The sequence below is a fragment of the Myodes glareolus genome, chromosome 1 (assembly GCF_982192425.1).
Source record: "Myodes glareolus chromosome 1, mMyoGla1.1, whole genome shotgun sequence".
Lineage (NCBI taxonomy): Eukaryota > Metazoa > Chordata > Mammalia > Rodentia > Cricetidae > Myodes > Myodes glareolus.
This window is the reverse complement of record NC_142026.1, coordinates 57,741,619-57,768,964: the sequence shown is the minus strand read 5'-3', so window position 1 is coordinate 57,768,964 and position 27,346 is coordinate 57,741,619. Positions and strand designations below refer to the sequence as shown.

The 27,346-nt window shown below is 49.6% G+C and overlaps 1 protein-coding gene across 2 annotated transcripts; it reads right to left on the bottom strand.

The window, feature by feature from the left end:
• Positions 1-1,948: 1,948 nt before the first annotated feature.
• On the bottom strand, positions 1,949-24,476 carry Acp7 (acid phosphatase 7, tartrate resistant (putative)). Of its 2 annotated transcripts, none has more exons than XM_048441471.3 (13): positions 24,319-24,476; positions 23,270-23,580; positions 13,874-14,074; positions 13,295-13,477; positions 12,155-12,278; positions 11,876-11,938; positions 11,657-11,771; positions 11,476-11,583; positions 11,342-11,399; positions 11,200-11,267; positions 11,020-11,091; positions 9,104-9,241; positions 1,949-5,596 (listed from the first exon to the last, which is right to left on the bottom strand). In XM_048441471.3, the coding sequence occupies exons 2-13, from the start codon at positions 23,388-23,390 to the stop codon at positions 5,531-5,533; spliced, it is 1,317 nt and encodes a 438-aa protein (XP_048297428.1). In that variant the 5' UTR covers positions 23,391-23,580; positions 24,319-24,476; the 3' UTR covers positions 1,949-5,530. The 2 variants fall into 2 exon arrangements, with proteins under 2 accessions (XP_048297428.1, XP_085551033.1); XM_085694907.2 differs by having other exon boundaries at positions 24,230-24,328.
• Positions 24,477-27,346: the final 2,870 nt, after the last annotated feature.

Here is a 27,346-nt window from a genome sequence, read left to right as displayed (position 1 = left end):
GTGAGGGGGTGGGGTGTAGTTCAGTGGTAGAGCCCCTGCCTAGAATCCCACAGTGAGGGGCTAGGGTGTGGCTCAGTGGTGGAGCCCCTGCCTAGGATCCCCCAGGGAGGGAGTGGCTGGCACTCTAGCTGACATGTGGAACATAGATGGCTTGCAAATGGGCTGGCCTGATTGAAAGAAGCCATTTACAAAGGCCAGTACTGCCCAGCTCCACTTCCAGTGTTGCAGGAAAAGCAGAGCTAACCTACAGTGGCAAAAGTAGATTACTTGATGCCAGAGACTGATGGGGGCTGGGGCTGTTTGCTGCAGGGAACCCTGGGAGACAGAAATGTTCTCTCTCAAGCCGGGGTGTGGGACCACTCTCCTCTAATCTCAGCACTAAGGAAATGGAGGCGGAGGATCAAATGTTCAAGTCCACCCTCAGCTGTATAGTGGATTTTGAGGCCAGCTTGAGCTACATGAGAAACAGAACCATGAATCTCACATAGCCTCAACCTAGAACGTATGATCCTCCTGCCTCCGCATTGCAGCCATGAGTCATGCACCAGGCTTCCTTTATCTATTTATATCCATCGATCAATAGGAAGGGCACCATCCTTCCTCCCAGCCTATCCATTCATGCCAGCTGGGCACGCCAGCCACTTAGGTGCTATGCTGGTTATCAGATCACCTCCTGGAGTGTGAAATGCAGGTGGTCAACTACCAATGCCCATGTCCCTTCTCTCATTATGTCACAACCTCACAGGAGAGGAAGAAGGCCAGGAGAGGAAGGGGGTTGGGAAGTCTATGCTGCTAAACTTGGCTATATGTATATGACGGATGGAGTTTCTCAGCTCCAGCTCATTGATTTTGAGGGGGGAGATGCAAATGCTGTTTCTGGCTAAGAGTGGCCCACTTGGGGCTAGAGAGATGGCCCAGCGGTTATGAATGCATTCTCTTCTTACAGAGTTTACAGTTTGGTTCCCAGCACCTCTGTTATGCAGCTCACAATGGCTCCTGCTCCACGGAATCTTGATGCCCCGTTCTGACCTCCTCACCTGTTCAGACACTCACCATTCATTCACACAGACAAACATACATAAAAATAAAATATATAAAAGTGGAGTGTGGGGCCAGGGGAGAGGTGGAGGGCGGGCGCTGCAGAGCTGGCTCCGTGGTCAGCAGCTTACAGTACTTACACACATAGCCACATTCGTGGGCATATCTTTTTAAAACAAATTCTTTTTTTAAAAAATATTTATTTACTTATTATGTATACAATATTCTGTCTGCAAACCAGAAGAGGGCACCAGACCTCATTACAGATGGTTATGAGCCATCATGTGGTTGCCGGGAATTGAACTCAGGACCTTTGGAAGAACAGGCAATGCGCTTAACTGCTGAGCCATCTCTCCAGCCCAAAACAAATTCTTTTTAATATTACTACGGAGATATAACTAGACACAGTTAACTGACGCTTTAAATGTGACCAATCTAGCTGGGCAGTAATAGCACATGCCTTTAATCCCAGTACTCAGGGAACAGTACTGTGAGTTCTGTTGAACTCTGTGAGTTCAAGGCCAGCCTGGTCTACAAGAGCTAGTTCCAGGACAGGCTTCAAAGCTACAGAGAAACCTTGTCTCAAAAAAAAAAAAATGTAATCAACAGAATCAATTTAATCCCCATTAAAATGCCCATGACATTCTCCAGAGATAAAGCAAAAAAATGATAATCAAGAATTAAAGAGATGGCTCAGTGGTTAAGAGCACTAGTTGCTCTTCCAGAGGACCCAGGTTTAATTTCCAGCACCCCCTTTGGCGGCTCACAACTGGTTCCAGTTCTCAAAGATCTGCATGCATGCAATGCACAGCCATGCACACACAAGCAAAGCACTCATACACAGAAAATAAAAATAAATCTTTTGAACAAAGCTCCCAATCCACCAAACAATGAAACCAAAAAGCAAATGTACTATCATATGAGGTTTTAATCATAAAAGAGAACTGGGCGCGCGGCTCCTGTGGGAACTCTTTTATCTTTCCAGTTTGTCTGGAAAACCATCCCCCAAGATAAAGCGTATTTCTAAAAATGAAAAGACAGCACAATAGAGATGGTGACGCGGCCATGTTCACTTCAGCGGGCAGGGAAAACAGGTCAGAAACCCTCCTGGGACTCGAGAGAACATTTCTGTGCTCGGCCTGAGTTTCCGATGCAGGCAGGGCACATGGACCAGCTGTGGCAGTGGCCTCGTGCGCGTGAGTCTCCTTCTCACCAGGCTGTGGCTCACCGGGAGCAGAGGCCTGGCGACTGTGTGTGAGGTTCTGGAGGAGTATGCTGGGCTGGATGAGGAAGTTTCCCTTCTGGTTTCCTCCTTCCTGTGTTCTAGAGTTGGCCCTGGGTGGTAGCTAACTGTGGACCAGTGACCTGGGCTGGGGAGGCGCCAGAATCCAAGAAATCCTTGAGGTTCCCAGAAGTCAGATTTTGAAGATGACAAAGAAAAGTCTAAAAAAAAGTGTATCTACATGGTAAATGTTAAGACCTATGTATACTGGGAGGGGTGTGGTGGGGTGGCATGTGGCCCATCACACCAGTACTTAATTAGGGTCAGCCTGGGCTATATAGTGAGACTCTGTACCAGCAAACTGAAACGTAAATTTATATATATATCTATCTCAAGGCCTGCGGTAGTGGTGCAGGCAGTGGCAGTGTACACTTTTAACCCCAGCTCTTGGGAAGCAGAGGCAGATGGATCTCTGTGAGTTTGAGGCCAGCCTGATCTACAGAGAGAGTTCCAGGACAGACAGGGCTACACAGAGAAGCCCTGTCTCAAAAACAAACAAACAAAGAAAAAAATTAAAAAGGCAGCTAGGGAACTGGAGAGCTGGCTCCGTGGTTAAGAGCACTGGCTGCTCTTGCAGAGGACCCAGGTTTGGTTCCCAGCACCCACATGATGACTCACAATCTGCTGTAACTCACACACATAAGATAAAAATAAATAAAAATAACCAGAAAAAAGCAGCCAGGAATAAAGGTGCTTGCCTGTAACTCCAGCTCAGAGAGGCCGAGGTGAGATCACTAGATCAAGGCCAGTCTGTGGAGAAGGAAGCATGTCACTTGCCATGACAAAGAATGGACACCAGGGTGTTTGTCGGCGGCTGGATATGGAGGAAGAAATCGGATTTGGGGTTGAAAAGAAGAAAAGTGAGATAGGAAGGGAGGGGAGAAGAGGGAGGGGAGGAGAAAATACAGGCTGATGAGCTTTCTGCGCCATGCTGCTCCCACAGGCTCTCCTCCCCCACAGACAGATGGAGAAGAGAGGGTCACAAAGGCCCTGTGACTTGCAGTCATCACACAGGAAGTAGCAAAGCTGGGCTTGGCCCCCTGGTGCTGCCTGGCTGTGGACCTTTGTCCTCTGTGGACTCTCCCTGCCAGGCATGTCCACCGCTTGGCCCAGAACATGCCCATTCCGTGGGACCTTCAGTTTCAGTCCACAGTGGCATCCTGGGGTAACTCCACAGCCTGAGCTGGCCCTTCATGACACGCCTTCACTGCTCAGCATTCTCTCCTTAGGCGTCATTCGGGCTGGGTGACCTGGTTCCTCTGCCTGATTCATTGCTGTCCCCGACACGGCCAGGTCAGAGCTTGGCATGTGCTATCCTTACAGGCCTGTGTTGTGCTGGGCCACAATGGACCCTGACCTCCTTAGCGCGGACAGTCCAATAGGAGACTGAGAGACACCCATCCCAGGACAGCAGTGTGGACACAGGGGACACCGAGCACTCCAATCTGACCCAGTAGGATTAGATGGAGGTGACAGACTCCAGTGTCACCATCACAGAGGCCCGAGCCCCATCAGACAGACAGTGGCTGATGACTGAGGCAGACAGTGAAGGCACCGGGGACTGAAGCGATTATGGAGCCCTAGAGATCTGGCCTCAAGGGGGACTCGTCAGAGCTGGCTATAAGGAGGGGACAATAGGAAGGAAGCCTAAGATGGAAGATGTCAACCCTGAGTCAGGCTTGGTGGTGCACACCTAGAATTCCAGCACTTGGGAGGTGGAGGCAGGAGGTTCAGAAGTTCAAGGGCATCCTCAGATATGCTCAGACACAGAGGAAGTCGAGGACCAGCCTGGACTACGTGAGGACCTGTCTAAAAGCACCCTGGGGAGGGGGCTTCCAACCTGGAGACAGTTCAGAGTGAACTCAGAAAACCCAAACAGTGAGCGCATCGGCTTTGCATAGGGAAAGTGCTTGATGTATTTCATGAGCCTTCGACTGGATTACAGGCCACTGAGGCTAAGATCCATGGGCCTTCAACTGGGTGACAGGCCACTGAGGCTAAGATCCACGAGCCCCGACTGGGTGACAGGCCACTGAGGCCAAGATCCACGAGCCTTCTATTGGGTGACAGGCCACTGAGGCCAAGATCCACGAGCCTTTGACTGGGTGACAGGCCACTGAGGCTTAGCCTTGAAAAATGAACCTCTCAGTACAATGGAAGAATAGCTTTGAGGTGATCCACACGTCAGGAATCTGCTGAGGTCAGTCTAGACTGTCCCATGGCTCCATCCAAAGTCCTCACTGTGGCCCACAAGGCTCTTTGTCACTGTTCTGTCCTCTCTCCTTCATTATTGGGTGACAGCCATAGCAGCCTCCTCAGTCACTGGGGAAATGGTGATCTGCCTTAGGGCCTTTGCGCTGGCTGCATCTCTGCTGGTACATCCTTCCTGCCTTTCCTGCGTTCCTTATCGTCAGCTCTAGTCCAAATGTCACCGCCTCTCTGAAAACGGACACTGCTCCTCTTTCCCCTCCCGAGCACTTATCCCTTGTAAGCTGGTCGCTGTGCAGGTCCATGTCCACGCTGCGAGGGCAGAGATCTGTCTTGTTCCATTCCTGTCGCATGATAGATGCTCAATGAATTTAGGTGGGATGCATAAAAGGACGAAGAAAAAAAGAGGGCATTGAGGGGAGAAAGGAGCAGATCTGTGTGCTCCCGAGTCTCGTCACTGTGCCGTGGGGGAGCCAACAGTCTTAGCCTTTTCTCTCTGCCTGGAGAAGATAGTGCTGGCTGGGAAACTGAGGCACAGGGGGACATTAAGCAGCACATCATGGGCCAAACCAGGGACCACATGCAAGTCAGGGTGGGAAGACAGAGTGTAACCCTGCTGGCAGCTCCTTCATGAGGGTGTATCCACCTTGCTGGTCCCAGTGTAGGACACCCTTCCGGTGAGGGCAAGCGGAGAGGTGGCCCAAGTGGAAGTTTGAGTCCAGGGAGCCAAGACAGTAAGCCTCTTTATTCTGAGGTCCATGGGTCCCCTGCCCTGTCAGAGCGATGCCGGAGGGCAGAGCCATGTTAACAAAGCACCTGCCCTCCCTCTCCAAGTAGTCTGGGCTCCCACCTCTCCAGGAGGTGAGAGCCGTCTGGCCTCTGTCAGGGCTGCACCCTCAGGCTTCTGGATGGGGGGAGTGGGGTCCTGCCCTGACTCCCCGCCCAGGCCAGGGTAATGCCTGGTCACGGCAGCAAAGTGTCTTTGTGTGGGAAGCCGTGGTCTTAGTGGTACATCATCCGGCCAAGCAAAGGTCTAACTATCCAGAAGTCGTCCACAATCTTCCCATCCTGTGGAGACCAGAAACAGGAGACAGTGAGGAAGGAAGTCTGGCCTGCAGGGCTAGCTGGTGGGGGTTCAAATCCCACCACTGCCTCAAAGGCTCGATGACCTTGGATAAGTTCCTACGGCTCTCTGAGCCTCAGTTTCCCTTATTTGAAAAGTCAAGACGAAGCCAGGGGTGTGGTGTGGTACACACCAGTAACGCCAGCGCTTGGGAGGCAAAGGCAGGAGGATCTGTCTCAGGTCAGCCTGGGCTGTGTGTAATAACACTCCGTCTTAACCTCCCGCCTGAGGCAGTAGTAATGTGTTATCTCTAGTGATTGGTATTTTGTTTGGTTGTTTGTTTGGTTTTCTGTTTTGTTTGAGAGAGGGTTTCGAGTCACGCGGCCAGCCTTGAGTTTGACTTTGAACGGCTCCTGCTCTGTCTTAGGTGCTGGACTTACAAGACTGAGCCACCATTTACGCCGAGCTGAGGATCAAACCCAGGACGTCATGTGTGCTAGGCTCTGTGAGCTGAGCACATACCCAGCTCATCTGGACTATGTCCCCAAGAGCCCGTACTCCAGCATATCCAGTGTCCATGCTGCCCTAAGCACTTGTCTCTGCTCAGCGGCTGTAGCGAGAACTCTAGGATAGGGCAGCTACACGGCCACGGACAGCTGAGACGAGGGCACACAGGGCGTGCACTGCTTGGTAAGTGATCATTGTATGTGGAAAGATGTGGTCTGTGGGCGAGATTCCAGCTCTGCTATCTGGATTCTGTGTGACCGTGGGAAAATCGCTTTCTCTCACTATGAAGTGGAAAGAATCCTGTCCCTGTGGGAATCACTGTGAGGGGCAAATTGCTTACACTCAGTATAAGACAGTCCAATCCCATGTCTGGAACACAGCAATGCTCACTAAACTCCAATTTTTATTTTTGTTTGGTGTTTTGTTCTTTTCTTTTTGAGGTAATGTCTAGCTATGAAAGCCCATGCTGGTCTTGAACTTGTGTTCTGATCCTCCTGCCTTGCAGGTACACCAGTGCACCTAGCTTACGACGATTTTAAAACCACCATGAGGAGTGGTTGAAGAAATGCCTCAGTGTCTAAACATCTTGCCACACAATCATGGGACTTGAGTTCAGATCTCACGTGCCCATGTAAAAGCCAGGCCTGGGACTAGGGATGGCTCCAGAGTTAGGAGCATTTGTTCCATACTCATGAGGACAGGATCTGGAGTCTCAGCACGCAGTAAAAGGCCCATTACTCTGTGTGTGCCTGTAATCTGTTTCCAAGGAAGGTGGAGACAGGAGACTATGGGGTACCCGACTGCCAGATTAGCCGAGGCTAGAGCCTCAGGTTCAGGAAGAGACCCTGCCACAAAGGGATTGGAGAGTGACCAAGGAAATCAACCGAGTATCCTCCTCTGGCCTCCATGTGCATAGATGCACATACCCAAACACACTGTATGTATACATCCACATGCCCCTCCCCCCCACTAGCTAAAAAGAACAGCCGTGGGGCTGGAGAGTTGGCTCAGGAATGGAGAGTTCTTACTAGTTTTGTGGAGGACCGGGATTCAGTTCCGAGAGGCTATCACTACCTATAACTCCTCTCCAGGAAGTCCAATGCCTTCTATGACCTCCACAGACATCTGCAGTCGTGTGAAGCATGTGTGTGCACAGGCAAACACACACACTAAAAACTAAAATATATCTTTTTAGTTTTTTTAAAGGCAGACCTGTAACCCCAGCCCTGTGAGGAAGAACACAGAGACAGACAGGTCTTATGGCTAGCTGCTCTAGCTAAAACAGTAAGCTCTGACGTGGTGGTTCGGAAGAAAATGGCCCTCACAGGCTCATAGAGAGTGGCACAATTAGAACATGTGACCTTGCTGGAGTAGGTGTGGCTTTGATAGAGGAAGTGAGTCACTAGGGGGTGGGCTTTGAGGTCTAAGAAGTTCAAACCAGGTCCAGTGTGGCATTCTTTTCCCCGCCTATGGATCAACATGTAGAACTCTCAGCTCCTTCTCCAGCACTATGTCTGTCTGCGGGACAGATATCACAATAATGGACTAAACCTCTGCACTGTGAGTCAGCCCCAGTTAAATGTTTTCCTTTATAAGAGTTGTCTTGGCCATGGTCTCTCGTCACAATAAATAAAACCCTAATTAATTCAAGCTCAGTGAAAGATATCATGTCAAATAAGACAAAGGTTGGGGCTGAGAGGGTGATTCCATGGTTAAGAACCTGGCTGCTCTTTTAGAGGACCTGGGTTCAATTTTCAGCACCCATACGGCAGCTCACAACTGTCTGTAATTCCAGTTCCAGAGGATCTGACACCTTTACACAGGCACACATGTGGGCAAAACATCAATGCAAGTAAATAAATCATAAAAGAAAAAAATCTTTAACTCCAGTTCCAGGGGCTCTGACGCCCTCTTCTGGCCTCTTTGGGTACTGCATCCATGTGGTACACACACATATACGCAGGCAAAGCCCCATACACATAAAATAAAAACAATTAAAACTTTTTTAAAAAAGACGGAGATAGTGGAAGATCCTCAAGGGTGATCTGTAGCTTCCACACATGCCTACATGGGTGAGTGTGCGCACGCACACACAGAGGCAGAAATAAACTGGACTGTCACTCTTCAGGTCTACCACGCATACATCCTCCTCACTCCCGTCAGCTACCTGTTCTTTCTTCTGCTTCAAAGTGACTAACCCTTATCTAACTTCCCACTGCCAGGTTATACTCTCAGTACTTTATGTGTTGTTACACGGCCAGGGTACCCTGTGAACCAGAAGCTGTGGTAGACCCCGGATATGAAAACTGAAGACCACAGAGGTCAGGGAAGTTATTCAGGGTCTCATGGCTGGTAGGAAGCACAGGCAGGATGTGAACCCAGGCTTCCAATTTTAGTGTATATATATTTTTTCTCTTCTGAGCTCATGATTACCCTATGTAGCCCAACTGACCTTGAAATTTAGGTCCTATTGCTTCAACCTCCCAACTCTTTATGCTTTTATTTTATTTTGTGTTTTGTTGTTCTTTTCAGAACTAGAGATTGAACCTGAGGCCTTTCACATTAACCAGTGTTCTATTGCTGAGTCACACCCCCAGCTCCTCACTGGGGATTCTAGGCAGGGGCTCTACCACTGAACCACACCCCAGCTCCTCACTGGGGGATTGTACTGTAACATCCAGCCATGGCCCTAATTCTTCTGCCTCAGTCCCTCAAGCGTTGGGATTACAGGTGTGCCTCACCATACCCAGTGTATTGATTTACTTTTTTGTTTGTTTGGTTTAGAGACAGGATTTTTCTGTGTAGCCCTGGATGCCTTGAAATTTGCTTTGTAGACTGGACTGGGCTTGAACAGAGATCTGCCTGCCTCTGCCTCTCAAGCCCTGTGATTAAAGGGGTACACCACCATGAACAGCTTGATTTACTTTTGAGCCCAAGGTCTTAACCACTCAGCTCCCACACACCCTCGACCAGGCTGTGCAGTTTGTAACCCATGCCCGACAGACCTGGTCGTCAGACACCTGCTGGATGTGCATGTGGGTGCCGTTAAGGATGTGCATCCGCGTGTACCCGTACTCCTTCACACGCATGGCGCTCCACGGTCTGGCTTTTATAGTAAAGGGAGTCAGCAACTCTTCACAGCCCTGTGGAAGACAGCGGGTGAGATAGCACAGCACCTGGGGCAGCAGAAAACACACCCGGCCAGGGCTCTGCGGCATCCAAGAGCTACAACTCAGTCCCAGCGCGTGGGAGGTGGAGACAGGAGGATCCCAACGTTCAAGGCTAGCCTGGTCTGCGTAGTCAGGTCCAAAGCAGCCTGGATTATATAGACCCTGTCTCAAAAATAAATGGGGGCAGGGCAGTGGTGGTGCAGGCATTTAGGCCTTTAATCTCAGGGCTTGGGAGGCAGAGGAAGCCAGATCAAGGCCAGCCTGGTCTACAGAGTGAGTTTCAGCATAGCCAGGACTACACAGAGAAAACCTGTTGTGAAAAACAAAACAAACAATACCATAAAATAAGCTGGGAGCTGGTAAGATGGCTCAACAGATAGAGGCACCCTAGCAACCTGAGCTTGGTCCCCAGAACCCACACAGTAGGAGAGAACCCACTCTAGGATGTTGTCTCTCACTTCCAGATGTGAACCCTGCACGCCTACACAAAAATAAACAGTAACAATAGTAATAACAACAACAAAAGGAAATTAAATGAACTGGGCTGGGGTTGTAGCTCAGCTGAAAGAATGCTTGCCCAGCGTGCACAGCGCTCTAAACTCAGGCCCTAGCACAACACAAAACCTTTCATGGTGGTTCAGGCCTTCTAATCTCAGCACTTCAGAAGTGGAGGCAGAAAGATCAGAAGCCGAAGTCAGGGGCTGGAGAAGTAACTTGGTGGTTAAGATCATTGGCTGCTCTTGCAGAGAACCTGGGTTTGGCTCCCAGAACCCACATGGCAGCTCACAACCGGCTGTAACTCTCATTCTAGAGATAGGCTGCCCTCTTTTGGTCTCCCCGGGTATTGCATGCACATGGTGAATGAACCCTAGATGCAGCCCTAGATGTGTACCTGTCTCAGTCAGCTCACAGCTGCCCGATGTGGGTGCTGGGAACTGAACTCTGGTACTCTCCAAGAGTTGTTTGTCTGTAAGTCCATGGTGGCCTCAAATTTGCTATGCAGCCAAGGATGACCCCGAACTCCTGATTCTCCTGCTTCCACTCCCAAGTGCTAAGAGTGTAGGCTACTCCGTGATGGCTAGCTTTATTCTGTGGTTTTGGTTGTCTTATTGTTATTATTTTTAAATTACAGTTATTCAGTGTGTGTGTGTGTGTGTGTGTGTGTGTGTTATATTCTCTTTCCACATGGGGACCCTGGGACTTGAACTCAGGCCATCAGGTTTGGCAGCGAGCACCAATACTCACTCAGGCTCTCTCTTTTTTTTTTAAACATTTATTTATTTATTTATTTATTTATTATGCATACAATATTCTGTCTGCATGTATGCCTGCAGACCAGAAGAGGTCACCAGACCCCCATTACAGATGGTTGTTAGCCACCATGTGGTTGCTGAGAATTGAACTCAGGACCTTTGGAAGAGCAGGCAGTGCTCTTAACCTCTGAGCCACCTCTCCAGCCCCACTCAGGCTCTTTTTTGCCTTTTGAGATAAGGTCTTGTGCTGTAGCCCAGGCTGGTCTAGAACTCACGGATCTTGCAGTCAGGACAGTCCTCTGACTCCAGCATCTGGAATGCTGGCGTCACAAGCACATACCACCAGTCAGGGCTTCCAACAACTGCGGTTTACCTATCTGTGACCACTATGTTTCCTACCCCGGCCTCCGTGTCCCCATCTGTGTGACGAATACACCATCAGCAGCACCCAGTCAGAAGTCTAAACTAGTCTAAACTAGTCCCTTCCCACCTGCTCACCGCAGATCCTGTGATGATGTGAACTGGGCCCCGGGGATTCGTATAGGGCTTCTCCAGGCTGCCATTAAACACCTGGAGGAAAGGACAAGGTGGGTGGTGGGTCACAACTGGCCAGGCCCTGGCGAGGGTCTGACCACATGAGCACCAATCGTTTGGTCCTGTGTCCTCCTTGGGCCTCACCTGGTAGTTGTAAATTGGCCAGAGCCGTTCGTAGGAGTGTTCATGAGCCCAGAACTCCAGATCTACACCTAAGGCAGGAAGAATGATGTTCAGGCTCCTGGGTGGAGAGAGGTAGGGCCGGGGACTCCCCAGGGTCACTCACCATATTTATGGAAAAGGTCCTCTAGCCCAAACAACTTGCCTTGGAGGCCTTTGCGGACCTGTTGGGATGAGCGGGGAGGTGAGGAGGCCCGTCCTCCCTCCAAGTCTCACTGCCACCCGGGGAAGGGACCTCACCCTGCTTTCGTGTCTCGTGCAGTCATCCAGATCGGCGTTGGAACAGTACATAGGCCGATGACCCATCGTGATGATCCATGGTCGAGCAACCCGGTTCTTATTGGCTTTCTAGAGGAAAGAGGCCTGAGTGAAGGACAGCCCAGGGGCTGAGAGGCCAGAAGGGACTTGGACCGGGGCCTACCTGAAGGTCATTCTCCAGCCAACGGAACTGCCTCTCCACCAGGTGGCGGCCATAGTGGAGAAAGAAATACACCTCAGTGGAGAAGGAGATGATATGAGCAGGACCTAGGTCCCAGCTGCAGGGGTCAAAAGACAAGGGTCAGAGATTGGAAGTCTGCACCGCCCATCCTTCAGGGGGGTCAGTCCCCAAGCCCCCACCCTCAAAATCCCTCCGAATTACCTGTACCATAAGCCTTCATTGTCCCCTGGCATACTAAAGCGAGCCTTGTAGTTGGAGAAATTGCTGGAAAAAAAGGAATTATAAAGAACAAGGGGTAAGAACCTGGATTCAGCAGCCTCCGTCTCTCAACTTCCCGGCCAGAGTGTGGCTCCCAGTCCACCCTTTCTTTATTTCTTCTTTCTCTACTAGATGAGGCCCCTGCAGCATGAGGAACTTAAGTAAGACTCTGAGAAGGGCACAGCTGTTTTCTCTAGTCTGGCTTTTGCCCACCATACTCACTAGCGTTGTTCGTGATTTCCAGGGCATGTCATGTAAGGTAGGCTGGCCGCGACCGGTTCGATGAGCCGCATGAATCTGTCCCCAACGCGAGCATTGTCCTGGTCCATGTTGTAGGCAAAGTCTCCTGGAGGGTATTCGAGAATGGGAGAGAGTAAGGCCCAGGCTCTGCTTCCTCTAGGATCAAGACCTAGTGGGTCCTAATCCCTGCCTAGGACCTTCTCATGTATGAGCTGACACAGCGCCCAACTCTATGTCTTGTTGGCTCCCACGACACAGCTGGGTCTGGTTTGATGCTGATTTTTAGCAAGCAAACTATTTCTTTTATTATCAATAGGGATTGACCCCAGAATCTTCTGAACAGAAGGCAAGTGCTCTATATTTACTGGCCCCTCACTGGGGGATTCTAGGCAGGGGCTGTACCACTGAGCCACGCCCCAGCTCCTCACTGGGGATTCTAGACAGGGGCTCTACCACTGAGTCACACCCTCAGCCCCTCACTGGGGATTCTAGGCAGGGGCTCTACCACTGAGTCACACCCTCAGCCTCTCACTGGGGGATTCTAGGCTGGGGCTCTACCACTGAGCCACACCCTCAGCCTCTCACTGGGGGATTCTAGGCTGGGGATCTACTATTGAGCTATGCCCCCAGCCCCTCACTGGGGATTCTAGGCAGGGCTCTACCACTGAGCCACATCCCCAACTCTTGCTTTTTTTTTTTTTTTTTTTTTAACCAGGTCTCACTAAGCTGTTCAGACTGGTATTGAATTCTGGGTAACCCTCCTGCCTCTGCCCCTTCACTGCTGGGATTATAGACATGTGCACATGTGCTACCATGCCTATTCATCTTAATTTATTTACTTAATTTATAGTAACATTTCTGTGTATTCTGAATGAGCCTTACATCTCATAACAATAACAATAAAAAACAACAACAACAAAAGGAAATCAGAGCCAGAATCGGTATGGACCAGAGCCGAAGTCTTAACCTCGGACCTCATATGTGGAGTCAGCCTCGGGTCCCACCCTCAGCCCCCAGCCACGTCCCTTCTGAAACACCCCAGCAGCACCCAGCCCATCCCAGCACTGGACTGATAGGCACCCAGGCCTCCAGCCTCCAGGTGCACCCTCGCCGGTGCCTCACCCACATGGAGCACCGCATCAAACATGCCCTGCTGGGTGTCTCTCCGTAGTCTGGGCAGGGCCCTGGCATTGTCAGCCCCCATATCCCCAAACACAGCCAGGCGGGGGCTCCAGTGGACCCCTTTCTTCAAGGCCGTGAAGCGAAACCGCCGGCTCCAGCCCTGAGCGCTGCCACAACGGTAAACTGAGGGAAGAAAAAAACCAGACCTCTGTCAGCTGGGGAGGCAGGGACCAGGACCTTTCCACCAGACCTCACCCTCAAGCCCTGGAGAGGGAGGGAAACACAGAGACATCGCTGCCATCATCATTACTATTATTATTAATGATGAAAACTAACCTGGGCTACCTGACAACGTCTCAGGTAGCCCAGGCTAGTCTCCAGCTGTCTATGAAGCCCAGGATGAGAATTTCGAATCTTCTTGCCTTCTTCCAAGTGCTGGGATCAAAGGCCTGTGTTATCACACCTAGAATCATATCTCAGGGTCTCATGCGTGGCAGATGAATCACCAGCCCAGCTCAACTACAGGTCTGGATAGCTTCTAGAACATACCTCCCTCCTGCCCACCGATAACCCTCTCACCATACTGGGCCCCGGGCAGCAGCTTCCGAAGTGTCACACGGTGAATGTAGAGCTTACGCCGCAGAATGCCCCCATCCACGAAGGTGCTGGCGGTGCCATGGGCTCGGAATGGGAGCGGCCCAGACAGGTGCATGCCGAACTGCACCTCCGACCGCGCTGGAGCCCACGTGGTCCAGGTCACAGTCATGGAGCCCGGCTCACCTGGGAAGAGAGGTCAGAATGGAGCCTGGGGAGGGCTATCAAGCAGGAAGAGGGGGCACTTAGCAGTCAGTCCACGCCCCCCGTTATTGCTGAGCGGGGCTTCTGTTGAGAGTGGCTTGGCCTCCCCGAACCTCAGTTTCCCCGTATGTGAAACCGAATAGGGTTATCTATCCTCCAAGATTGTGAGGAAGCAAGAATGCAGGCAAATACAATTGGCAAGGTGCATCCTGGGTTACATACAGGTCCTGGAATTCAATCACCTACGGGTTGAAAATGCTCCGGGGAGAAAAAGAAATATCAAAACACTCAACCATTGTGACCCAAGTTCATCCCCCAAACACACATGGCTTCCAATGTTGTCCTCTGAGTCGGGTGCTTTTTAACCCTAAGAGAGGAAGGCAGATGTCTGTGGGTTGATGACGGCTTGGTCTTCATAGTGAATTACAGGTCATCCAGGGCTGCATAGTGAGGTCTAGTCTTAAAAAGAAAAAAAAAAGACCTTTGACCTCTACATGTGTGCTGTGGCATAGTTGTGCCTACCTCCCACATAAACTAAATAATAAATAAATTTATACCAATATTTTAAGACTATTTGGGGAAGGTGGAGAGATTGACTGCTCTTCCAGAGGACCTGTATTTACTTCCCAGCACCAAGTCTGTTCACAACCATCTGTAATTCCAGTTCCCAGGAATCTGATGCCCTCTTCTCATCTCTGAGGACACCTGACATGTATATGATTCATAGACATATATGCAGCCAAAGCACAATACACATAAAATAAAATAATAAAGACAAATTTCTGGGCGTAGGCCTGGGGATGTGGCTCAGTGTGTAGAGCGCCTTCCATGTGCTCTCAGCCCTGGGTTCCATCCCCAGCATCATGGGTGCAGCATCCGGAGACTGAGAATTGGAACTTCTTGGCCAGCCTGGGCTACATGACAAATTCTGAGCTAACCTGGGCTTCATAGCAAGGCTCTGTTTTTTTTTGTTTTTTTGTTTCTTGTTTTTTTTAAAATCAAACTTGAAGGAGGGAGGAACACACAAGCCCAGCCCTTCCCTAAGGATTTATTCTGCTGTGGTATGGCTCGTGCTCCTTTGAATAGCCATTCACCCATGCTCCTGTAAGCAACCCTAAGGAAACTCACAGGGTTGGACACATGCACACACGCATGTGCACACACATGCATGTACACACACATGCACACATATACACTTACATGTGTGGACACACATGCATATACACATGCACACACACGTGAGCATACACACGCATGTGTGCCTACTTGTGCACAAAAGACTTTAAAGTAGGAGGTCTAGTTGGAAGAGGAAAGGGACCAATGGAGGTGGGGGATGGAACAAGAGAGGGTGAGGGGGTAGGTGAATGAACCCATATACATTATATACATGTACAGAAATATATACATTACACACATTAAACACATGTACAAATATGGGTCAGGCAGTGGTGGCACATGCCTTTAATCCTAGCCCTTGAGGCAGAAGCAGACAAATCTACATGAGTTCGAGACCAGCCTTGTCTACAGAATGAGTTTCAGGACAGCCAGGGCTACACAGAGAAACCCTGTCTCGAAAAAAATAAACAAACAAAAAACAAAAAAAGAAAAATTTAAGCAAATAAATAGAAAAGAGAAAATGTCATTACAAAGCTTCTGACGTGTGATTAATATAAACTAATTAGGAAGAAGACAAAACAAACAAGAAGCGTGGCAGGTACAATAGCTACTTTCCAGAACACTGTGCTAAGCACTGAGTCACAGACGTCTTACTGTGTGCTGGGGCTCTGCAAACACCACAGCCTTGTGCTTTGTAGGTGACCTCGGGTTTGGCATCCTGAGAATGCCCTGGTCGTCATCTTTAGTGAACAGGAGAAACAACCTTAGGCAAAGGACTCGCAACAATGAGATTTACAGGCTGAGTCAATGTCCCTATTCTTCAGTGTGTGCTAGCCTGCAGCCAACATTGCATGGGCATGATGTCATCTGAGAGCTCCGCACAGGTATCTGGAGGCCAGCTAAATAATAAAGTGGGGAAGTGGGGACAAAGGCCAGCTATAGGGCAGGTCTGCAGGGAGGGACAGGATCTCATACTGTATCCCAGACAGCCCAGAATGGCCTTGAACCTGCAGTAATCCTCCTGCCTCAGCTGGGATAATAGGAGTGAGTCACCATGCTTGGCTCTAGAGTAAATTTGTACATAATGGCTTTTATATCATAGGTCAGGTTCTTTAGAGTTGGCCTCTAATTCTCTTCTCCTCTCTCTCTCATGCATGAACACATACACATACACACAGACACAAACACACAGACACATACACACACACACACACACACACTAAAATTAAAAGAACCTGAGGTTGGAGAAATGGCTCAGTGGTTAAGAGCACTGGCTGCTCTTGCAGAGGACCTGGGTTCAGTTTCTAGTACCCAGACAATGGCTCACAGCTACCAGTGAGTACAGGTTCAGGGGATCCATCACTCTCTTCTGGCTTCCAAGAGTACTGAATACATATGGTATACACACACACACACACACACACACACACACACACACACACGCTCATAAATGCACAAAACTTTAGAGAACATTAAAATCAGCCAGATGTGAAAGGAAAGTAACACAAGCTCGTGGCTATATTACACAATGAGTGACGTCAACACACTGAAGGGAGTGGCGGGGGCGGGGTTGGGGGAGTGGCGGGGGCGGGGTTGGGGAGTGGCGGGGGGGGGGGCGGGGGTGGTGGTGCATGGGAAGTAGAGTCTTAACGGATTGAGGAGGCTAGCAGTAAGTCGACCATGACAGCACAGTCACTTGGTCAATCAGGCCTCTTACGCAGGAAGAAAGGATTTTCTTTTCAGGCACAGGAGAGTTCAGAGCTTGAGACATATTAGGCAAGTTCCACAGACTTACATTGTCTGCCCACCACTACTCCCAAGCCATGCAAATTCCAAGAGACCAAATCTGGGACCCAGGAAGAGCAATAAGCAATGATAGTACCAGATTTCCACCCAGAGAATGAAAAAATATTCACAAGTCTGGCATGGAAAGAAATCATTGAATACATAAATGAAGTAGGCAAGAGGGAGGGACAGCTCTTCCTAACACTAAATTTTAATTAGATGGGAAGGAACAGCTGGGGTCATGGCTTCGTGGTCAAGTGCCTGCCTAGAATCCACCCTTCCCCATTGAGGGGCAGCAGCATGGCTCGGTGGTAGAGCCCCTGCCTAGAATCACCCAGTTCTTGCCTAGCGGGTGGGAGGCTAAGATTCATCTGTACTCATACAAAAGAGCATTTTTTACATGTATATGTATGGAAAGAGGGAATAAGAAAATTAAAAACTCCCAATTAGGCAAGCACAGCACTAAGAATCACTGCTGTTAGGAGCCACCGATGGAGGCTAAAACAAACTAGTGGGTGAAAATTTGTGGAGCAACAGGACTTGCTTCTTCTTGAGCAATCTCTCCCCAAGCTATTCATTAGTTACAGAGCAAAGAATAAAGGCCCTACAGTGGATAGACCCAGCAGGCATCTGCTTAAGCAGCCAGTGAATCAGGGTCAGCACCAGCGGCGGCTGTAATAATGCCTGTCTCCACCATGGACCCTCCAGTGCCACGTGCGGAGAGAGACCCGAAGCTGTCTTCTCTAACACACCCTTGAAACAACAGCGAAGAGACCTGAAAGAGCGAAGCTTCACAAAACCACTGACCGACCGACACTCAGAAAACACAAAGGTCACAAAAGATCAAGACTTCGGTGCTGGCTGCAGGGGTGCGCATCCCAGTGATTCCAGCACCAGGGAACCTGAGGCAGGAGGTTTTCTAGTTTGAGGCCAGCTTGAGCTACAGATCCAAAGCACAGCGGGAGACTAAAGCTGCACCTTCCCCAAGCCCAGGTGGGATCCTGCAGTAAAATCAGTGGTGACCTTGGGGACATTTGAGTGAGGTCTGTGCTTTAACCAGACCGCGCCAGTGTCCATTCCCTGCCATTGGATCCTCCGGAACTGGAGTTACAGATGTGTGAGCTGCCACGTGGGTGCTGAGAACTGACCCAGGTCCTCTGGAAGAACAGCCAGTGCTCTCAACCACTGAGACATCTTGTCAGGCCACTCAAATTTCAATTTTTAATAATCCTACCACTGTTATTTAAGATGTTATCTTTCTAGGCTACATGGAGATTCAAGGATAGTCTGAACTACATAAGATCCTGTCCCCAAACCAACAACAAAAGGATATCAGAAGATATCAGAGGCCTGGAGCAATGGCTCAGTGGCTAAGAGAACTGGCTACTACTCCAGAGGACCTGGGTTCAGTTCCCACCACTCACGAGGGCTCACTACCACATGTAACTCCAGTTCTAGAGGGATCGGACGCCCTCTTCTGGACTCCACGTGCACCAGGTTCACACAGTGGTGCACAGACATACACATAGGCAAAATACTCACACTCATAAAAGTTAAAAATAAATTATTAAAAAAATGAGGACTTCATCCAGGCTCATGGTGCACACCTTTAATCATGCACCTGGTGGGCAGAGGCAGGTGAATCTCTGTGAGTTCAAGGCCAGCCTGGTCTACATAGTGACTTTCAGACCAGCCAGAGCTTCAAATTGAGACTGTCTCAAAATAATAATCAATCAATCAATCAATCAATAAATGAATAAGGGATCCAAAATATAGTATGCCCACAAAATATTTTTGAAAGAAAAAAAAAACCCCACTAACCTTAAAAGGAAAAAAAGAAATAAAAACATTAAATATGGTTAGTGGACTCTGTTGGTATTAACATTATTCTAGGTTGTGTGACCTACTCTAACTCAGCAAGTCTCCGTTTATTATTATTATTATCATTATTATCATTATTATCAATATCATTATTGTCATTTTGTTTTAGAGGCAGACTCACTGTGCAACCTTGGTCGTCCTGGAACTCACTCTGCCTCCCGAGTGCTAGGGTTAAATACTATTATTATTTCTGAGACAAGGTCCAGGCTGATCTTGAACTGACCATCCTCCTGCCTCATCCTGCAGAATACTGCAACTGCCGACAAGTGCAACCAGGCCTAGGTGACTTTACTGCCTTAGGAATTCCTCCAGAAGTCTCAAAACATTTCAAATGTAAAAGCTTTACATTCGTGTTTTGTTTTTGTTTTTATTTTTTGAGACAGGGTTTCTCTCTGTAGCCCTGGCTGTCCTGGAACTTGCTCTGTAGACCAGGATGGCCTTGAACTCACAGAGATCCTCCTGTCTCTGCTTCCCGAGTGCTGGGATTAGAGGCATGCACCACCACCACCTGGCAAAGCCTTAAATTTGTGACCAACAAGAAGCAATCATATATTACATTTTGGGGTAGTTCCGAAGAAAAGGAGCCACCGTTACCCCGACTGCGTCAAGTTCTTGTCCTCAGCTTCTGCCCATCACTGAGGGTGTACTTCCTTCCTCTCAGCAGCCAGAGCGGCTGATCCAGACAGGCTGGACAGGAAGTAGTCCAGGAGAACCCCACATCTACTCAGACTAACATTACAGAGACGTAAGGGCTGCTGAGATAGCCCCGTGCATAAAGGCATCTGCCACCAAACTGGCAACCCTATCAAGCCACAGGCCTTCCGACCTCCACCTGTGTGCACACAGCAGGAAACCCAAAAGGTTTAAAAGGAAGATTTGGAATCACCAAGTCAGTAATATTCCCACCACTGACCTCCACACAAGTCGTGCTGCGTGTGCGTACACGGACACACACTCAGCAATAAAAATTTTTATAATCCAATGATTTAAAAATATGGGCTTGTGAGATGGTTCAGTGGGTGAAGGGGCTGCCACCAAGCCTGATGATGGGAGGTCAATCTCCAGGGCCCACATGGTGGAAGGAGAGAACCGACTCAGAGGCTCTCTGCCACACGCACACTAAGTGATAAATAAATAAAACGTAGGGTTTTTTGTTGTTGTTGTTGTTGTTGTTTGTTTTGTTTTGTTTAAAATTTGTGTAAGACAATAGCATTTTCACTAACTTTCTTCTTTGGTAAATACAGTTCTCATTCAGTAAAAATGACATTTACACTGGAGGCCCTTGTTACTGCTTTCTTCTGAGGAGCTTTGTTTCGGCACTGCTGGGGGTGAGCCCCAGTCATGTGTGCCAGGCAGCGGCTCCATCATCGGTTTCAACCCAGGCTCTCAGTTTCCCTTCCCTCCCACTCTCCCTCCCTCCCTTCTCTCTCTCTTTTTTCTTTTTGTGGACAGGACCCGCTTCACCCAGTCCAGTCGAGCCTTCTGCTCGCTCGCTGAGTGGCTGAGGATGACCACAAACTCACAAACTGCTCCTCCTGCTTCCTCCCCCTGAGTACAGGGTCATGGGAGAGCGACACTATACCTCGCTGGGGTTTCCCTTCCTTTCTTTTGTTTTCTTTCTTTCTTTCTTTCTTTCTTTCTTTCTCCCTTTCTTCCTTCCTTCCTTCCTTCCTTCCTTCCTTTCTTTCTTTCTTTCTTTCTTTCTTTCTTTCTTTCTTTCCTTCTTTCTTTCTTTTGTTAGGGTCTCACTGTGTAGCCCTAGGTGGCCTGGAACCTCCTATATAGACCAGGCTGACCTCAAACTCAGAGATCTGTGTTCCTCTGTCTCCCGGGTGCTGGAATGAAAAGAGTGTACCTCTATGCTTGGCCTAAATTTTTATTTTTAATATGATGAGTATGGAGATGTGAGATTATATGTACATCACACACACACAAACAAACACACACATCACATAAGCCAGGTATGGTTGTGCCCACCTCTGAGTTCACCTCTTGGGATGCTGAGGCAGGAGGATTGTGAGTTCAAAGCAAGTCTGAGCTGTATGGTGAAACCATATGAAAAGAGAGGTTACAATTTCCCTCACACGTGGAATGTGTGTGCGTGTGTGTGTGTGTATGTGTGTAATCTTAATCCACAGAAGTAGAAGAGAGACTAGAAGGGAGAGGAAGCCATCTACAAGGGAGGGGCAGGACAGGATGAGAGAGATAAAGAAGACAAACAGTCCATATCCTCTCTCATATGAAGGCTCTGAACTGACCAACCACATATGCATGTGTGTACACCCGTATGAAAGCGGAAAGGAGATTATTTGAGGAGGAGCAGTGAGAGAGAGGGAGGAGGGACAGGAGAAGAAATAGAGGGGGAGGGAGCTATCATATAAACTGAAAAAGTCCTGGCCCTGACCGGATTGCTCAGTGAATTAGAGGTGCTTGTCGCTTTACCTGATGACCTGAGTTCAATCCTGGGACTCCCATGGTGAGAGCAGAGAAACCCCTCCTGAGAGTGGTCCTCTGACACGCGTGCATACACATATACACACATACACACACAGCAGGGACACACTCACCAATACACACACACATACACACATACAGCAGGGGCACACTCACCAATACACACACATATACACACATACAGCAGGGGCACACTCACCAATACACACACTTACACACACACACACACGAGAGGGACACACATACACACAACAGAGACACACCCACACACATATACACATCCACACCCACAAAGTAGAGAAACGTATGTAGTAAAAAATAAATCCTAAAGAAAATGTCGTGAAACCCACTATCTTGCTTTTTTTAAAAATCGAAACAAAGCAAGGCACACCTAAAGGAAAGCCCTTGCTCGTGTCTGTTCCCCAAGGCTGGCCATCACTCCTGTTGGTATAACTAAGACAAATCAGGTGAGAGAGTCTCTGTTGCACCCAGAGCTCAGTCATGTGACTCCACAGAGAGCAAATGACAACCCACAGCTCCCACCACAGGTCACCTGCTGTCATCACCCGCTGTCAGCTAACTGGCCTTCGGTGCCCAAGCATACCTTAGCAGACACATGAGAAAGCGGGGATTTGAACCCAGGCAGTCTGCGCACAGAGGAGCAAAAGTTTTCACCCCTTGTTCCATGTGCCACATCTTCTCTTTTTCTTTTTGTTTTGTTTTGAGACAGGGTCTCGCATAGCCCAGGCTAGCCTGAAACTCACTATGTAGCCAAGACTGGCTTTGAACTCATCCCCCTGTCTTTATCTCTCAAGTGCTTGGAACAGAGGTGAGAATCAGTATATCCAATAGATTGTTTGTTTTCTTTAATTTTGAGTCAGGATCTCATGAAGCCTGCGCTTTAGCTGAAGCTGGTCTTGAAAGCCTGTCTCTAGTGCTCATTTGCTGAGTGCTGGGGTCAGAGTCGCCTCACCAGCTCCCAACACCTCCTGATAAAAGATTTCCCCAGCCTGTAGTCCATACCTGAAATCCCAATATTTGGAAGGCTGAGGCAGGAGGGTTGAGAACTCTAGGCTAGCCTGGGCTACAGATGGAGACTCTGTCTTAGTAAACCAGATATTAAAACAAAAAACAAAAAAAACAAAACAATAAAACAACAACAACAAAAAAAGTCCTGGGGTAGCTCAGTTTGGTAGAGTGTTTGCTCAGCATGCACAAGGCCCTGGGTTCAACCCCAAGATCAAGTCTTAAAAAGAAAACAAAAGAGGGAGAGAGGAAGAGAGAGAGAGAGAGAGAGAGAGAGAGAGAGAGAGAAAAGAAAGAAACAAAAGAAAGAAGAAGAAGCAGGGATGGGGGCTCACCCCTGCAATCCAAACACCCAAAAACCTACAGGGAGACTTTCAGGCTAGCCTGGGCTACAAGTCTGAGAAACTGTCTCAAAAGAACACAACGAACATATGGGAGGTAGAGGCAGGAGTTTTAGGAATTCAAGTCCAGCCTGGGATACAAAGAAGTTTGATGCCAGCGTGGGCTACATAAGCCTATTTCCAAAACTACAGTGGGTGGGAGGGACCCTTCCCCTGCCAGAAAGAAGAGAAGAGGGTTGGAGAAAGAAGTGACCCGGGGAGATCTAGTTCCCCCTTTATTCATTTACTGGTTTCTTCCCCAATCCATTTCTGAACTCAGTGTGGCAACATGCCAGGCCATGGAGGCGGTGAGCAAGGACAGCTCTCCAGAGGAGAGCCTCGGCTTGTGATGGGCTCACACCATCATCCTTCCCCACACGAGCCTGCTGAAGTCCCATTCCACAGAGGCACATCACTGAGGCTCAGAAGGGCAAATCACCAGCCTGGGCTTGGACAGATTCCTGAGCCCTTCACCCACAGAGAACCCCAGGGCTGAAGGAGAGGCAGAATGAAGTGAGAGACCAGGGACACTTACCTGGGTAGGACAGGTGGACTTGCTCTGGAGCAGCACGAGGATATTCTGGGGCTCCCAGGACTCCCAGGGAGAAAAGGAGGAGCAGACAGTAGTAGAACCAGCACTCAAAAAAGGGGCTCATGGTAGGGGGGATGGTAGGGGGGCAGAGTCAAACGCAGGGACCCGATCAGATTCCGTTCGTGGGTTCCGGTCACAGAGGAAATGGAGAGATGCCAGGCAGGGCCGTCTGTGTCAGTCCGTCTGTCAGGGTGTCAGTGGGGGAGGGAGACAGAATGACTGAAACGTCTCTGAGGGGAGTGGTGAAGCAGGTGCTGGTGAGAGAGAATAATTAATGAGGTCTGCTAGGCTCGCTGCTCAGCACTTTGCATAGATTAACACCGGGAGGCCTCGCAGCATTCCTAAGAGGTGGTGGCCGCAGTCATCACCAACCCTGTCACATATAGGAAACTGAGCAACCAGGTGACTCAGTGGCACGGCTAGGATGAGATGTAGTTGGGGTTTGAACCCTTCCGGCCCGGGCTCCAGCTGCTGGGAGGGGGCTGGGTGGCTGGGGCAGGATGTTTTGAGGACCATCCTCAACGTTCCCTCGGGCTAACTTTAGCAATCCCAGCTTCTGGGGACCTGGAGGTCAGACACCTTTGACAACTCCGTCCCTAACATCTCAGCCTTCCTTAGCAATCTATTGCCCCAATTTTTAGCATCCATCCTCAGATTTCCACTTTATTCTTCACGACCCGATAGCTCCCACTTTACTCCCAGGCGGCTCACTAGCCTCCCTGCCTGAAGCAGCCTCCTCGCTTTCCTCTCCCCAGCATCCCATCCTGTCTTCAGGACCCACTCCTCCCGGGCTCCATCCTTACCCCAGCTGCCTCCCCAGCCCTGAACTTGCATGTGCCTGAACCCCGTTTTCTCCCCAGCTTTCTGGCCGGTTCTGAGGTTCGATCCACCTTCCCCCCGGACCTGGGAGGGTGCAACGGGTCTGGAGACACCGTCCACCAGACCGGAGGTGGGGCATCTGGAGCGCAATCGGGGAGGGGACACCGGCTCACCCTCAGGGGCGCACGAGCTGCCCTCACGGTCCTTTCGGTCACCGATGTGCTGCAGTATTTATGAGCTTGCAGGGACACAAGCTCCCGCCGCCCACAGGTGTCCCAGCCCCGGAAGAGCCGGCTACCTCGGGTGACGGGCTCCCCGGACAGCCAGAGCCCCGGGTCCCACAGGTCCGGCCGGTCTCTGGCACCCCACGCCCACCCTCCCGCCCCGCTTAGGGTGGGGCGCAGAAAGGGGGACCCAGAAAAGCATGGGACACTGACACCTCTGAGCCAGACAGCAGGTGCGCGCCGGGACAGGTAAGGCTGCACTGTCCCCAGGCGTCCCACCGCTCCAGCAGACAGACAGCCCCTTGGGAGGCCGCGACCTCGGGAGTTTTCAGCCTTCTCTGTAGGGCCGGCAACATCTTTCTCTCAACTCCTTCCTGCTTCCCAAACTCGGGACTTCCACCCCCCCCCCCCGACCCCCGCTGGGCATTCTGGAAAACAGAAACTCTAAAGGGCCTGGTGACAATGGCGTTTGTGAGCCCGGCGCCCTAGGCGCAGTTGCTCAACCTCGACGCAGCCTCTGTTTTCTCACCTGTAAAAAGGAGGGGATAGTAGGCACGAACCCCCGTGTTCTGTGCGGAGAACCAAGTTCAAGTCCAGAATCCGCCCCCGGAGTCTAGGTGGGAACAAGTGGGGATTTGGTGGGTAAACCTTTATAAGCTGTCTGGGTGCTGAGGGAGCTTTCGGCAAAGGATGCTTAGGATTCCCCAGACCCACCGCAGACACGTTCTTGGGGAGGAGGGGAGGGTGTTCGGGTTTTCTGTCTTTCAACCATTTTCTGTCTGCAGACGCGATGACTCCGCGGTTTAGATTTGTAAATTAAGTGTCTGGGTCTTTGCTGGTGAAGGATGTGGAGGCAGACTCAGGGTAGGGGTCTCCGGTCTTAGCACTTTTGAATTCCCAACCCTTCCAAAATCTTCATTACAGCTTAAAATGCAATAATAAACAAACAAATAAATAACTTGGGTCCAGGTCTTGTGTTTCAGTCTTTAATTTTAGCGCTAGGGAGGCAGAGGGTCCTTGTACATTCTAAAGCAGCTAGCCTGGTCTGCAGCGAGTTCCAGGGCTACAGAGTGAAAGCTGGTCTCAAAAATAAAACAAATAAAAGTAAATCATTTGGGTGTAGTGGTGCACCCACTTAATCCCAACACGCAGGAGGCTGGAACAGGGGCCGGGAGTCTGAGGCTACATAACCAGACCCTATCTTAAAACAAAATACCACAAGAGAGCTCTTTTCATCAATTTCAACTTTTGACTCATAGCTACTGCGGCAGCCACGCTAAAACCCTCGCCTTCTGTTATTTTTCCTGGTGGCCTTCCAGAATGGAAGCCTCTTGACTGCTTTTATGCAAAGGGCGCCTATGGCAAGCTACTGAGGCCCACACGGGTCGTGTTTTAACATGAATAAGATAAACACACAGATTTACAAAAGAAACCCAAACCACCAAGTTGCACATAGCCAGATATTTTTAAAGCAACTGTGTCGTACAGAACATATGTGCTCTTGTGTTTATTTGAAAATAGGGTTTTATGTTTCCCAGACTGGTCTGGAACTCACTATGTAGCTGATCCTCCTGACTCAGCCTGTCAAATGCTTCAATTACAGACCTAGGACATGATGTCTGGCTTTTTTGTTTGCTTGTTTTAAATTCTTTATTACAGCTATTTATTTGTATAAACGTGTGTTTGTTTGTATTCTTGTGGACCCTCACATGTGGGTATTTTTTTTTAAGTTGAGGGTCTTGAAATGTAGTTCAGATTAGCCTGGATTTTATTTTATAGCCCAGGATGGCCTCAAATCTTTCCTGCAATCCTTCTACTCTGACTCCTGGGTACTGAGATTACAAGCCCCACCAATACAGGCTATGCTGATTTATTAGTTCATTGAACTTCAAGTCTTGTGTCAGATTCAAAAGAACAGGTAGTCTAGAAGCTTTGCCTTCCTCCACTTGGTTCGTCTTTCATTTTATTCTTCATACGAAAGCTTTTCAGTCACAGGCAGATCACATCACAGGGTCCTGGGGGCAAGGCTTCTGCTTGTCTAGATGATGCCCGTGGTTTGTTGTCCTCCTGTGAGGGGGACCGGGAGGCAGGAGGGCAGGGAGTCGGGAGGTGGGGGAGTAGAAGGAGCTGCTGAATTCCAAGTCCCACCCAGGTCTGCTCAACCAGGGATTGCTGAGGACCTGAGTCCCATCCCCAAGTCCGATGTGGTGGGAAAAGGGAACGGACTCCCTTGACCTCCACGGGCTCACACTGCAACGCTTGCACACACAGTCAAACCCTGCCCCGCCAAACAAATAAATAAAAAACCAATTTAAAAAAATTAAAGAGGAGTCACAGATGTGGAGATGTGTCTCGTGAGATAGTCCCAGCACTTAAAAGGCTGAGGCAGGAGGACTGCTGCAATTAATAGCTCAAGACCAGATCTGGCTACACAGTGAGCTCCAGGTCACTCTAGGTTAGAGTGAGAACCTGGCTCAGAAAAAAAGGGAAGAAGGAAGGAAGGGGGAGAGGAAGGTAACCCTTATAATCCCAGCATTTGGGAAATGGAAGCAGGAAGATTAGGAGTTCAAAGTCATCCTCAGCTAGGTACTGAGTTTGAGGACAGCCTGGGCTGTTTGAAACCCTGGAAAGAAAGAAAGAAAGAAGGCGGCTGGGCGGTGGTGGCATGCACTTTTAATCCCAGCACTTGGGAGGTAGAAGCAGGCGGATCTCTGTGAGTTCGAGGCCAGCCTGGTCTACAGAGCAAGTTTTAGAACAGGCACCAAAGCTACAGAGAAACCCTGTCTTGAAAAACCAAAACCAAACCAAACCAAACTAAAACAAAACAAAACAAAAAAATCAAAGAAAGAAAGAAGAGAGGAAGAGAGGGAAGAAGAGGAGAGAGGGAGGGAAGGAAGAGGGAGGAGAGACCATGTCTGTGAGAGTTGGCGCTGAGTACTCACAGCTCCCATGCAGCTGTAATCTTTGGGTTGAGCAC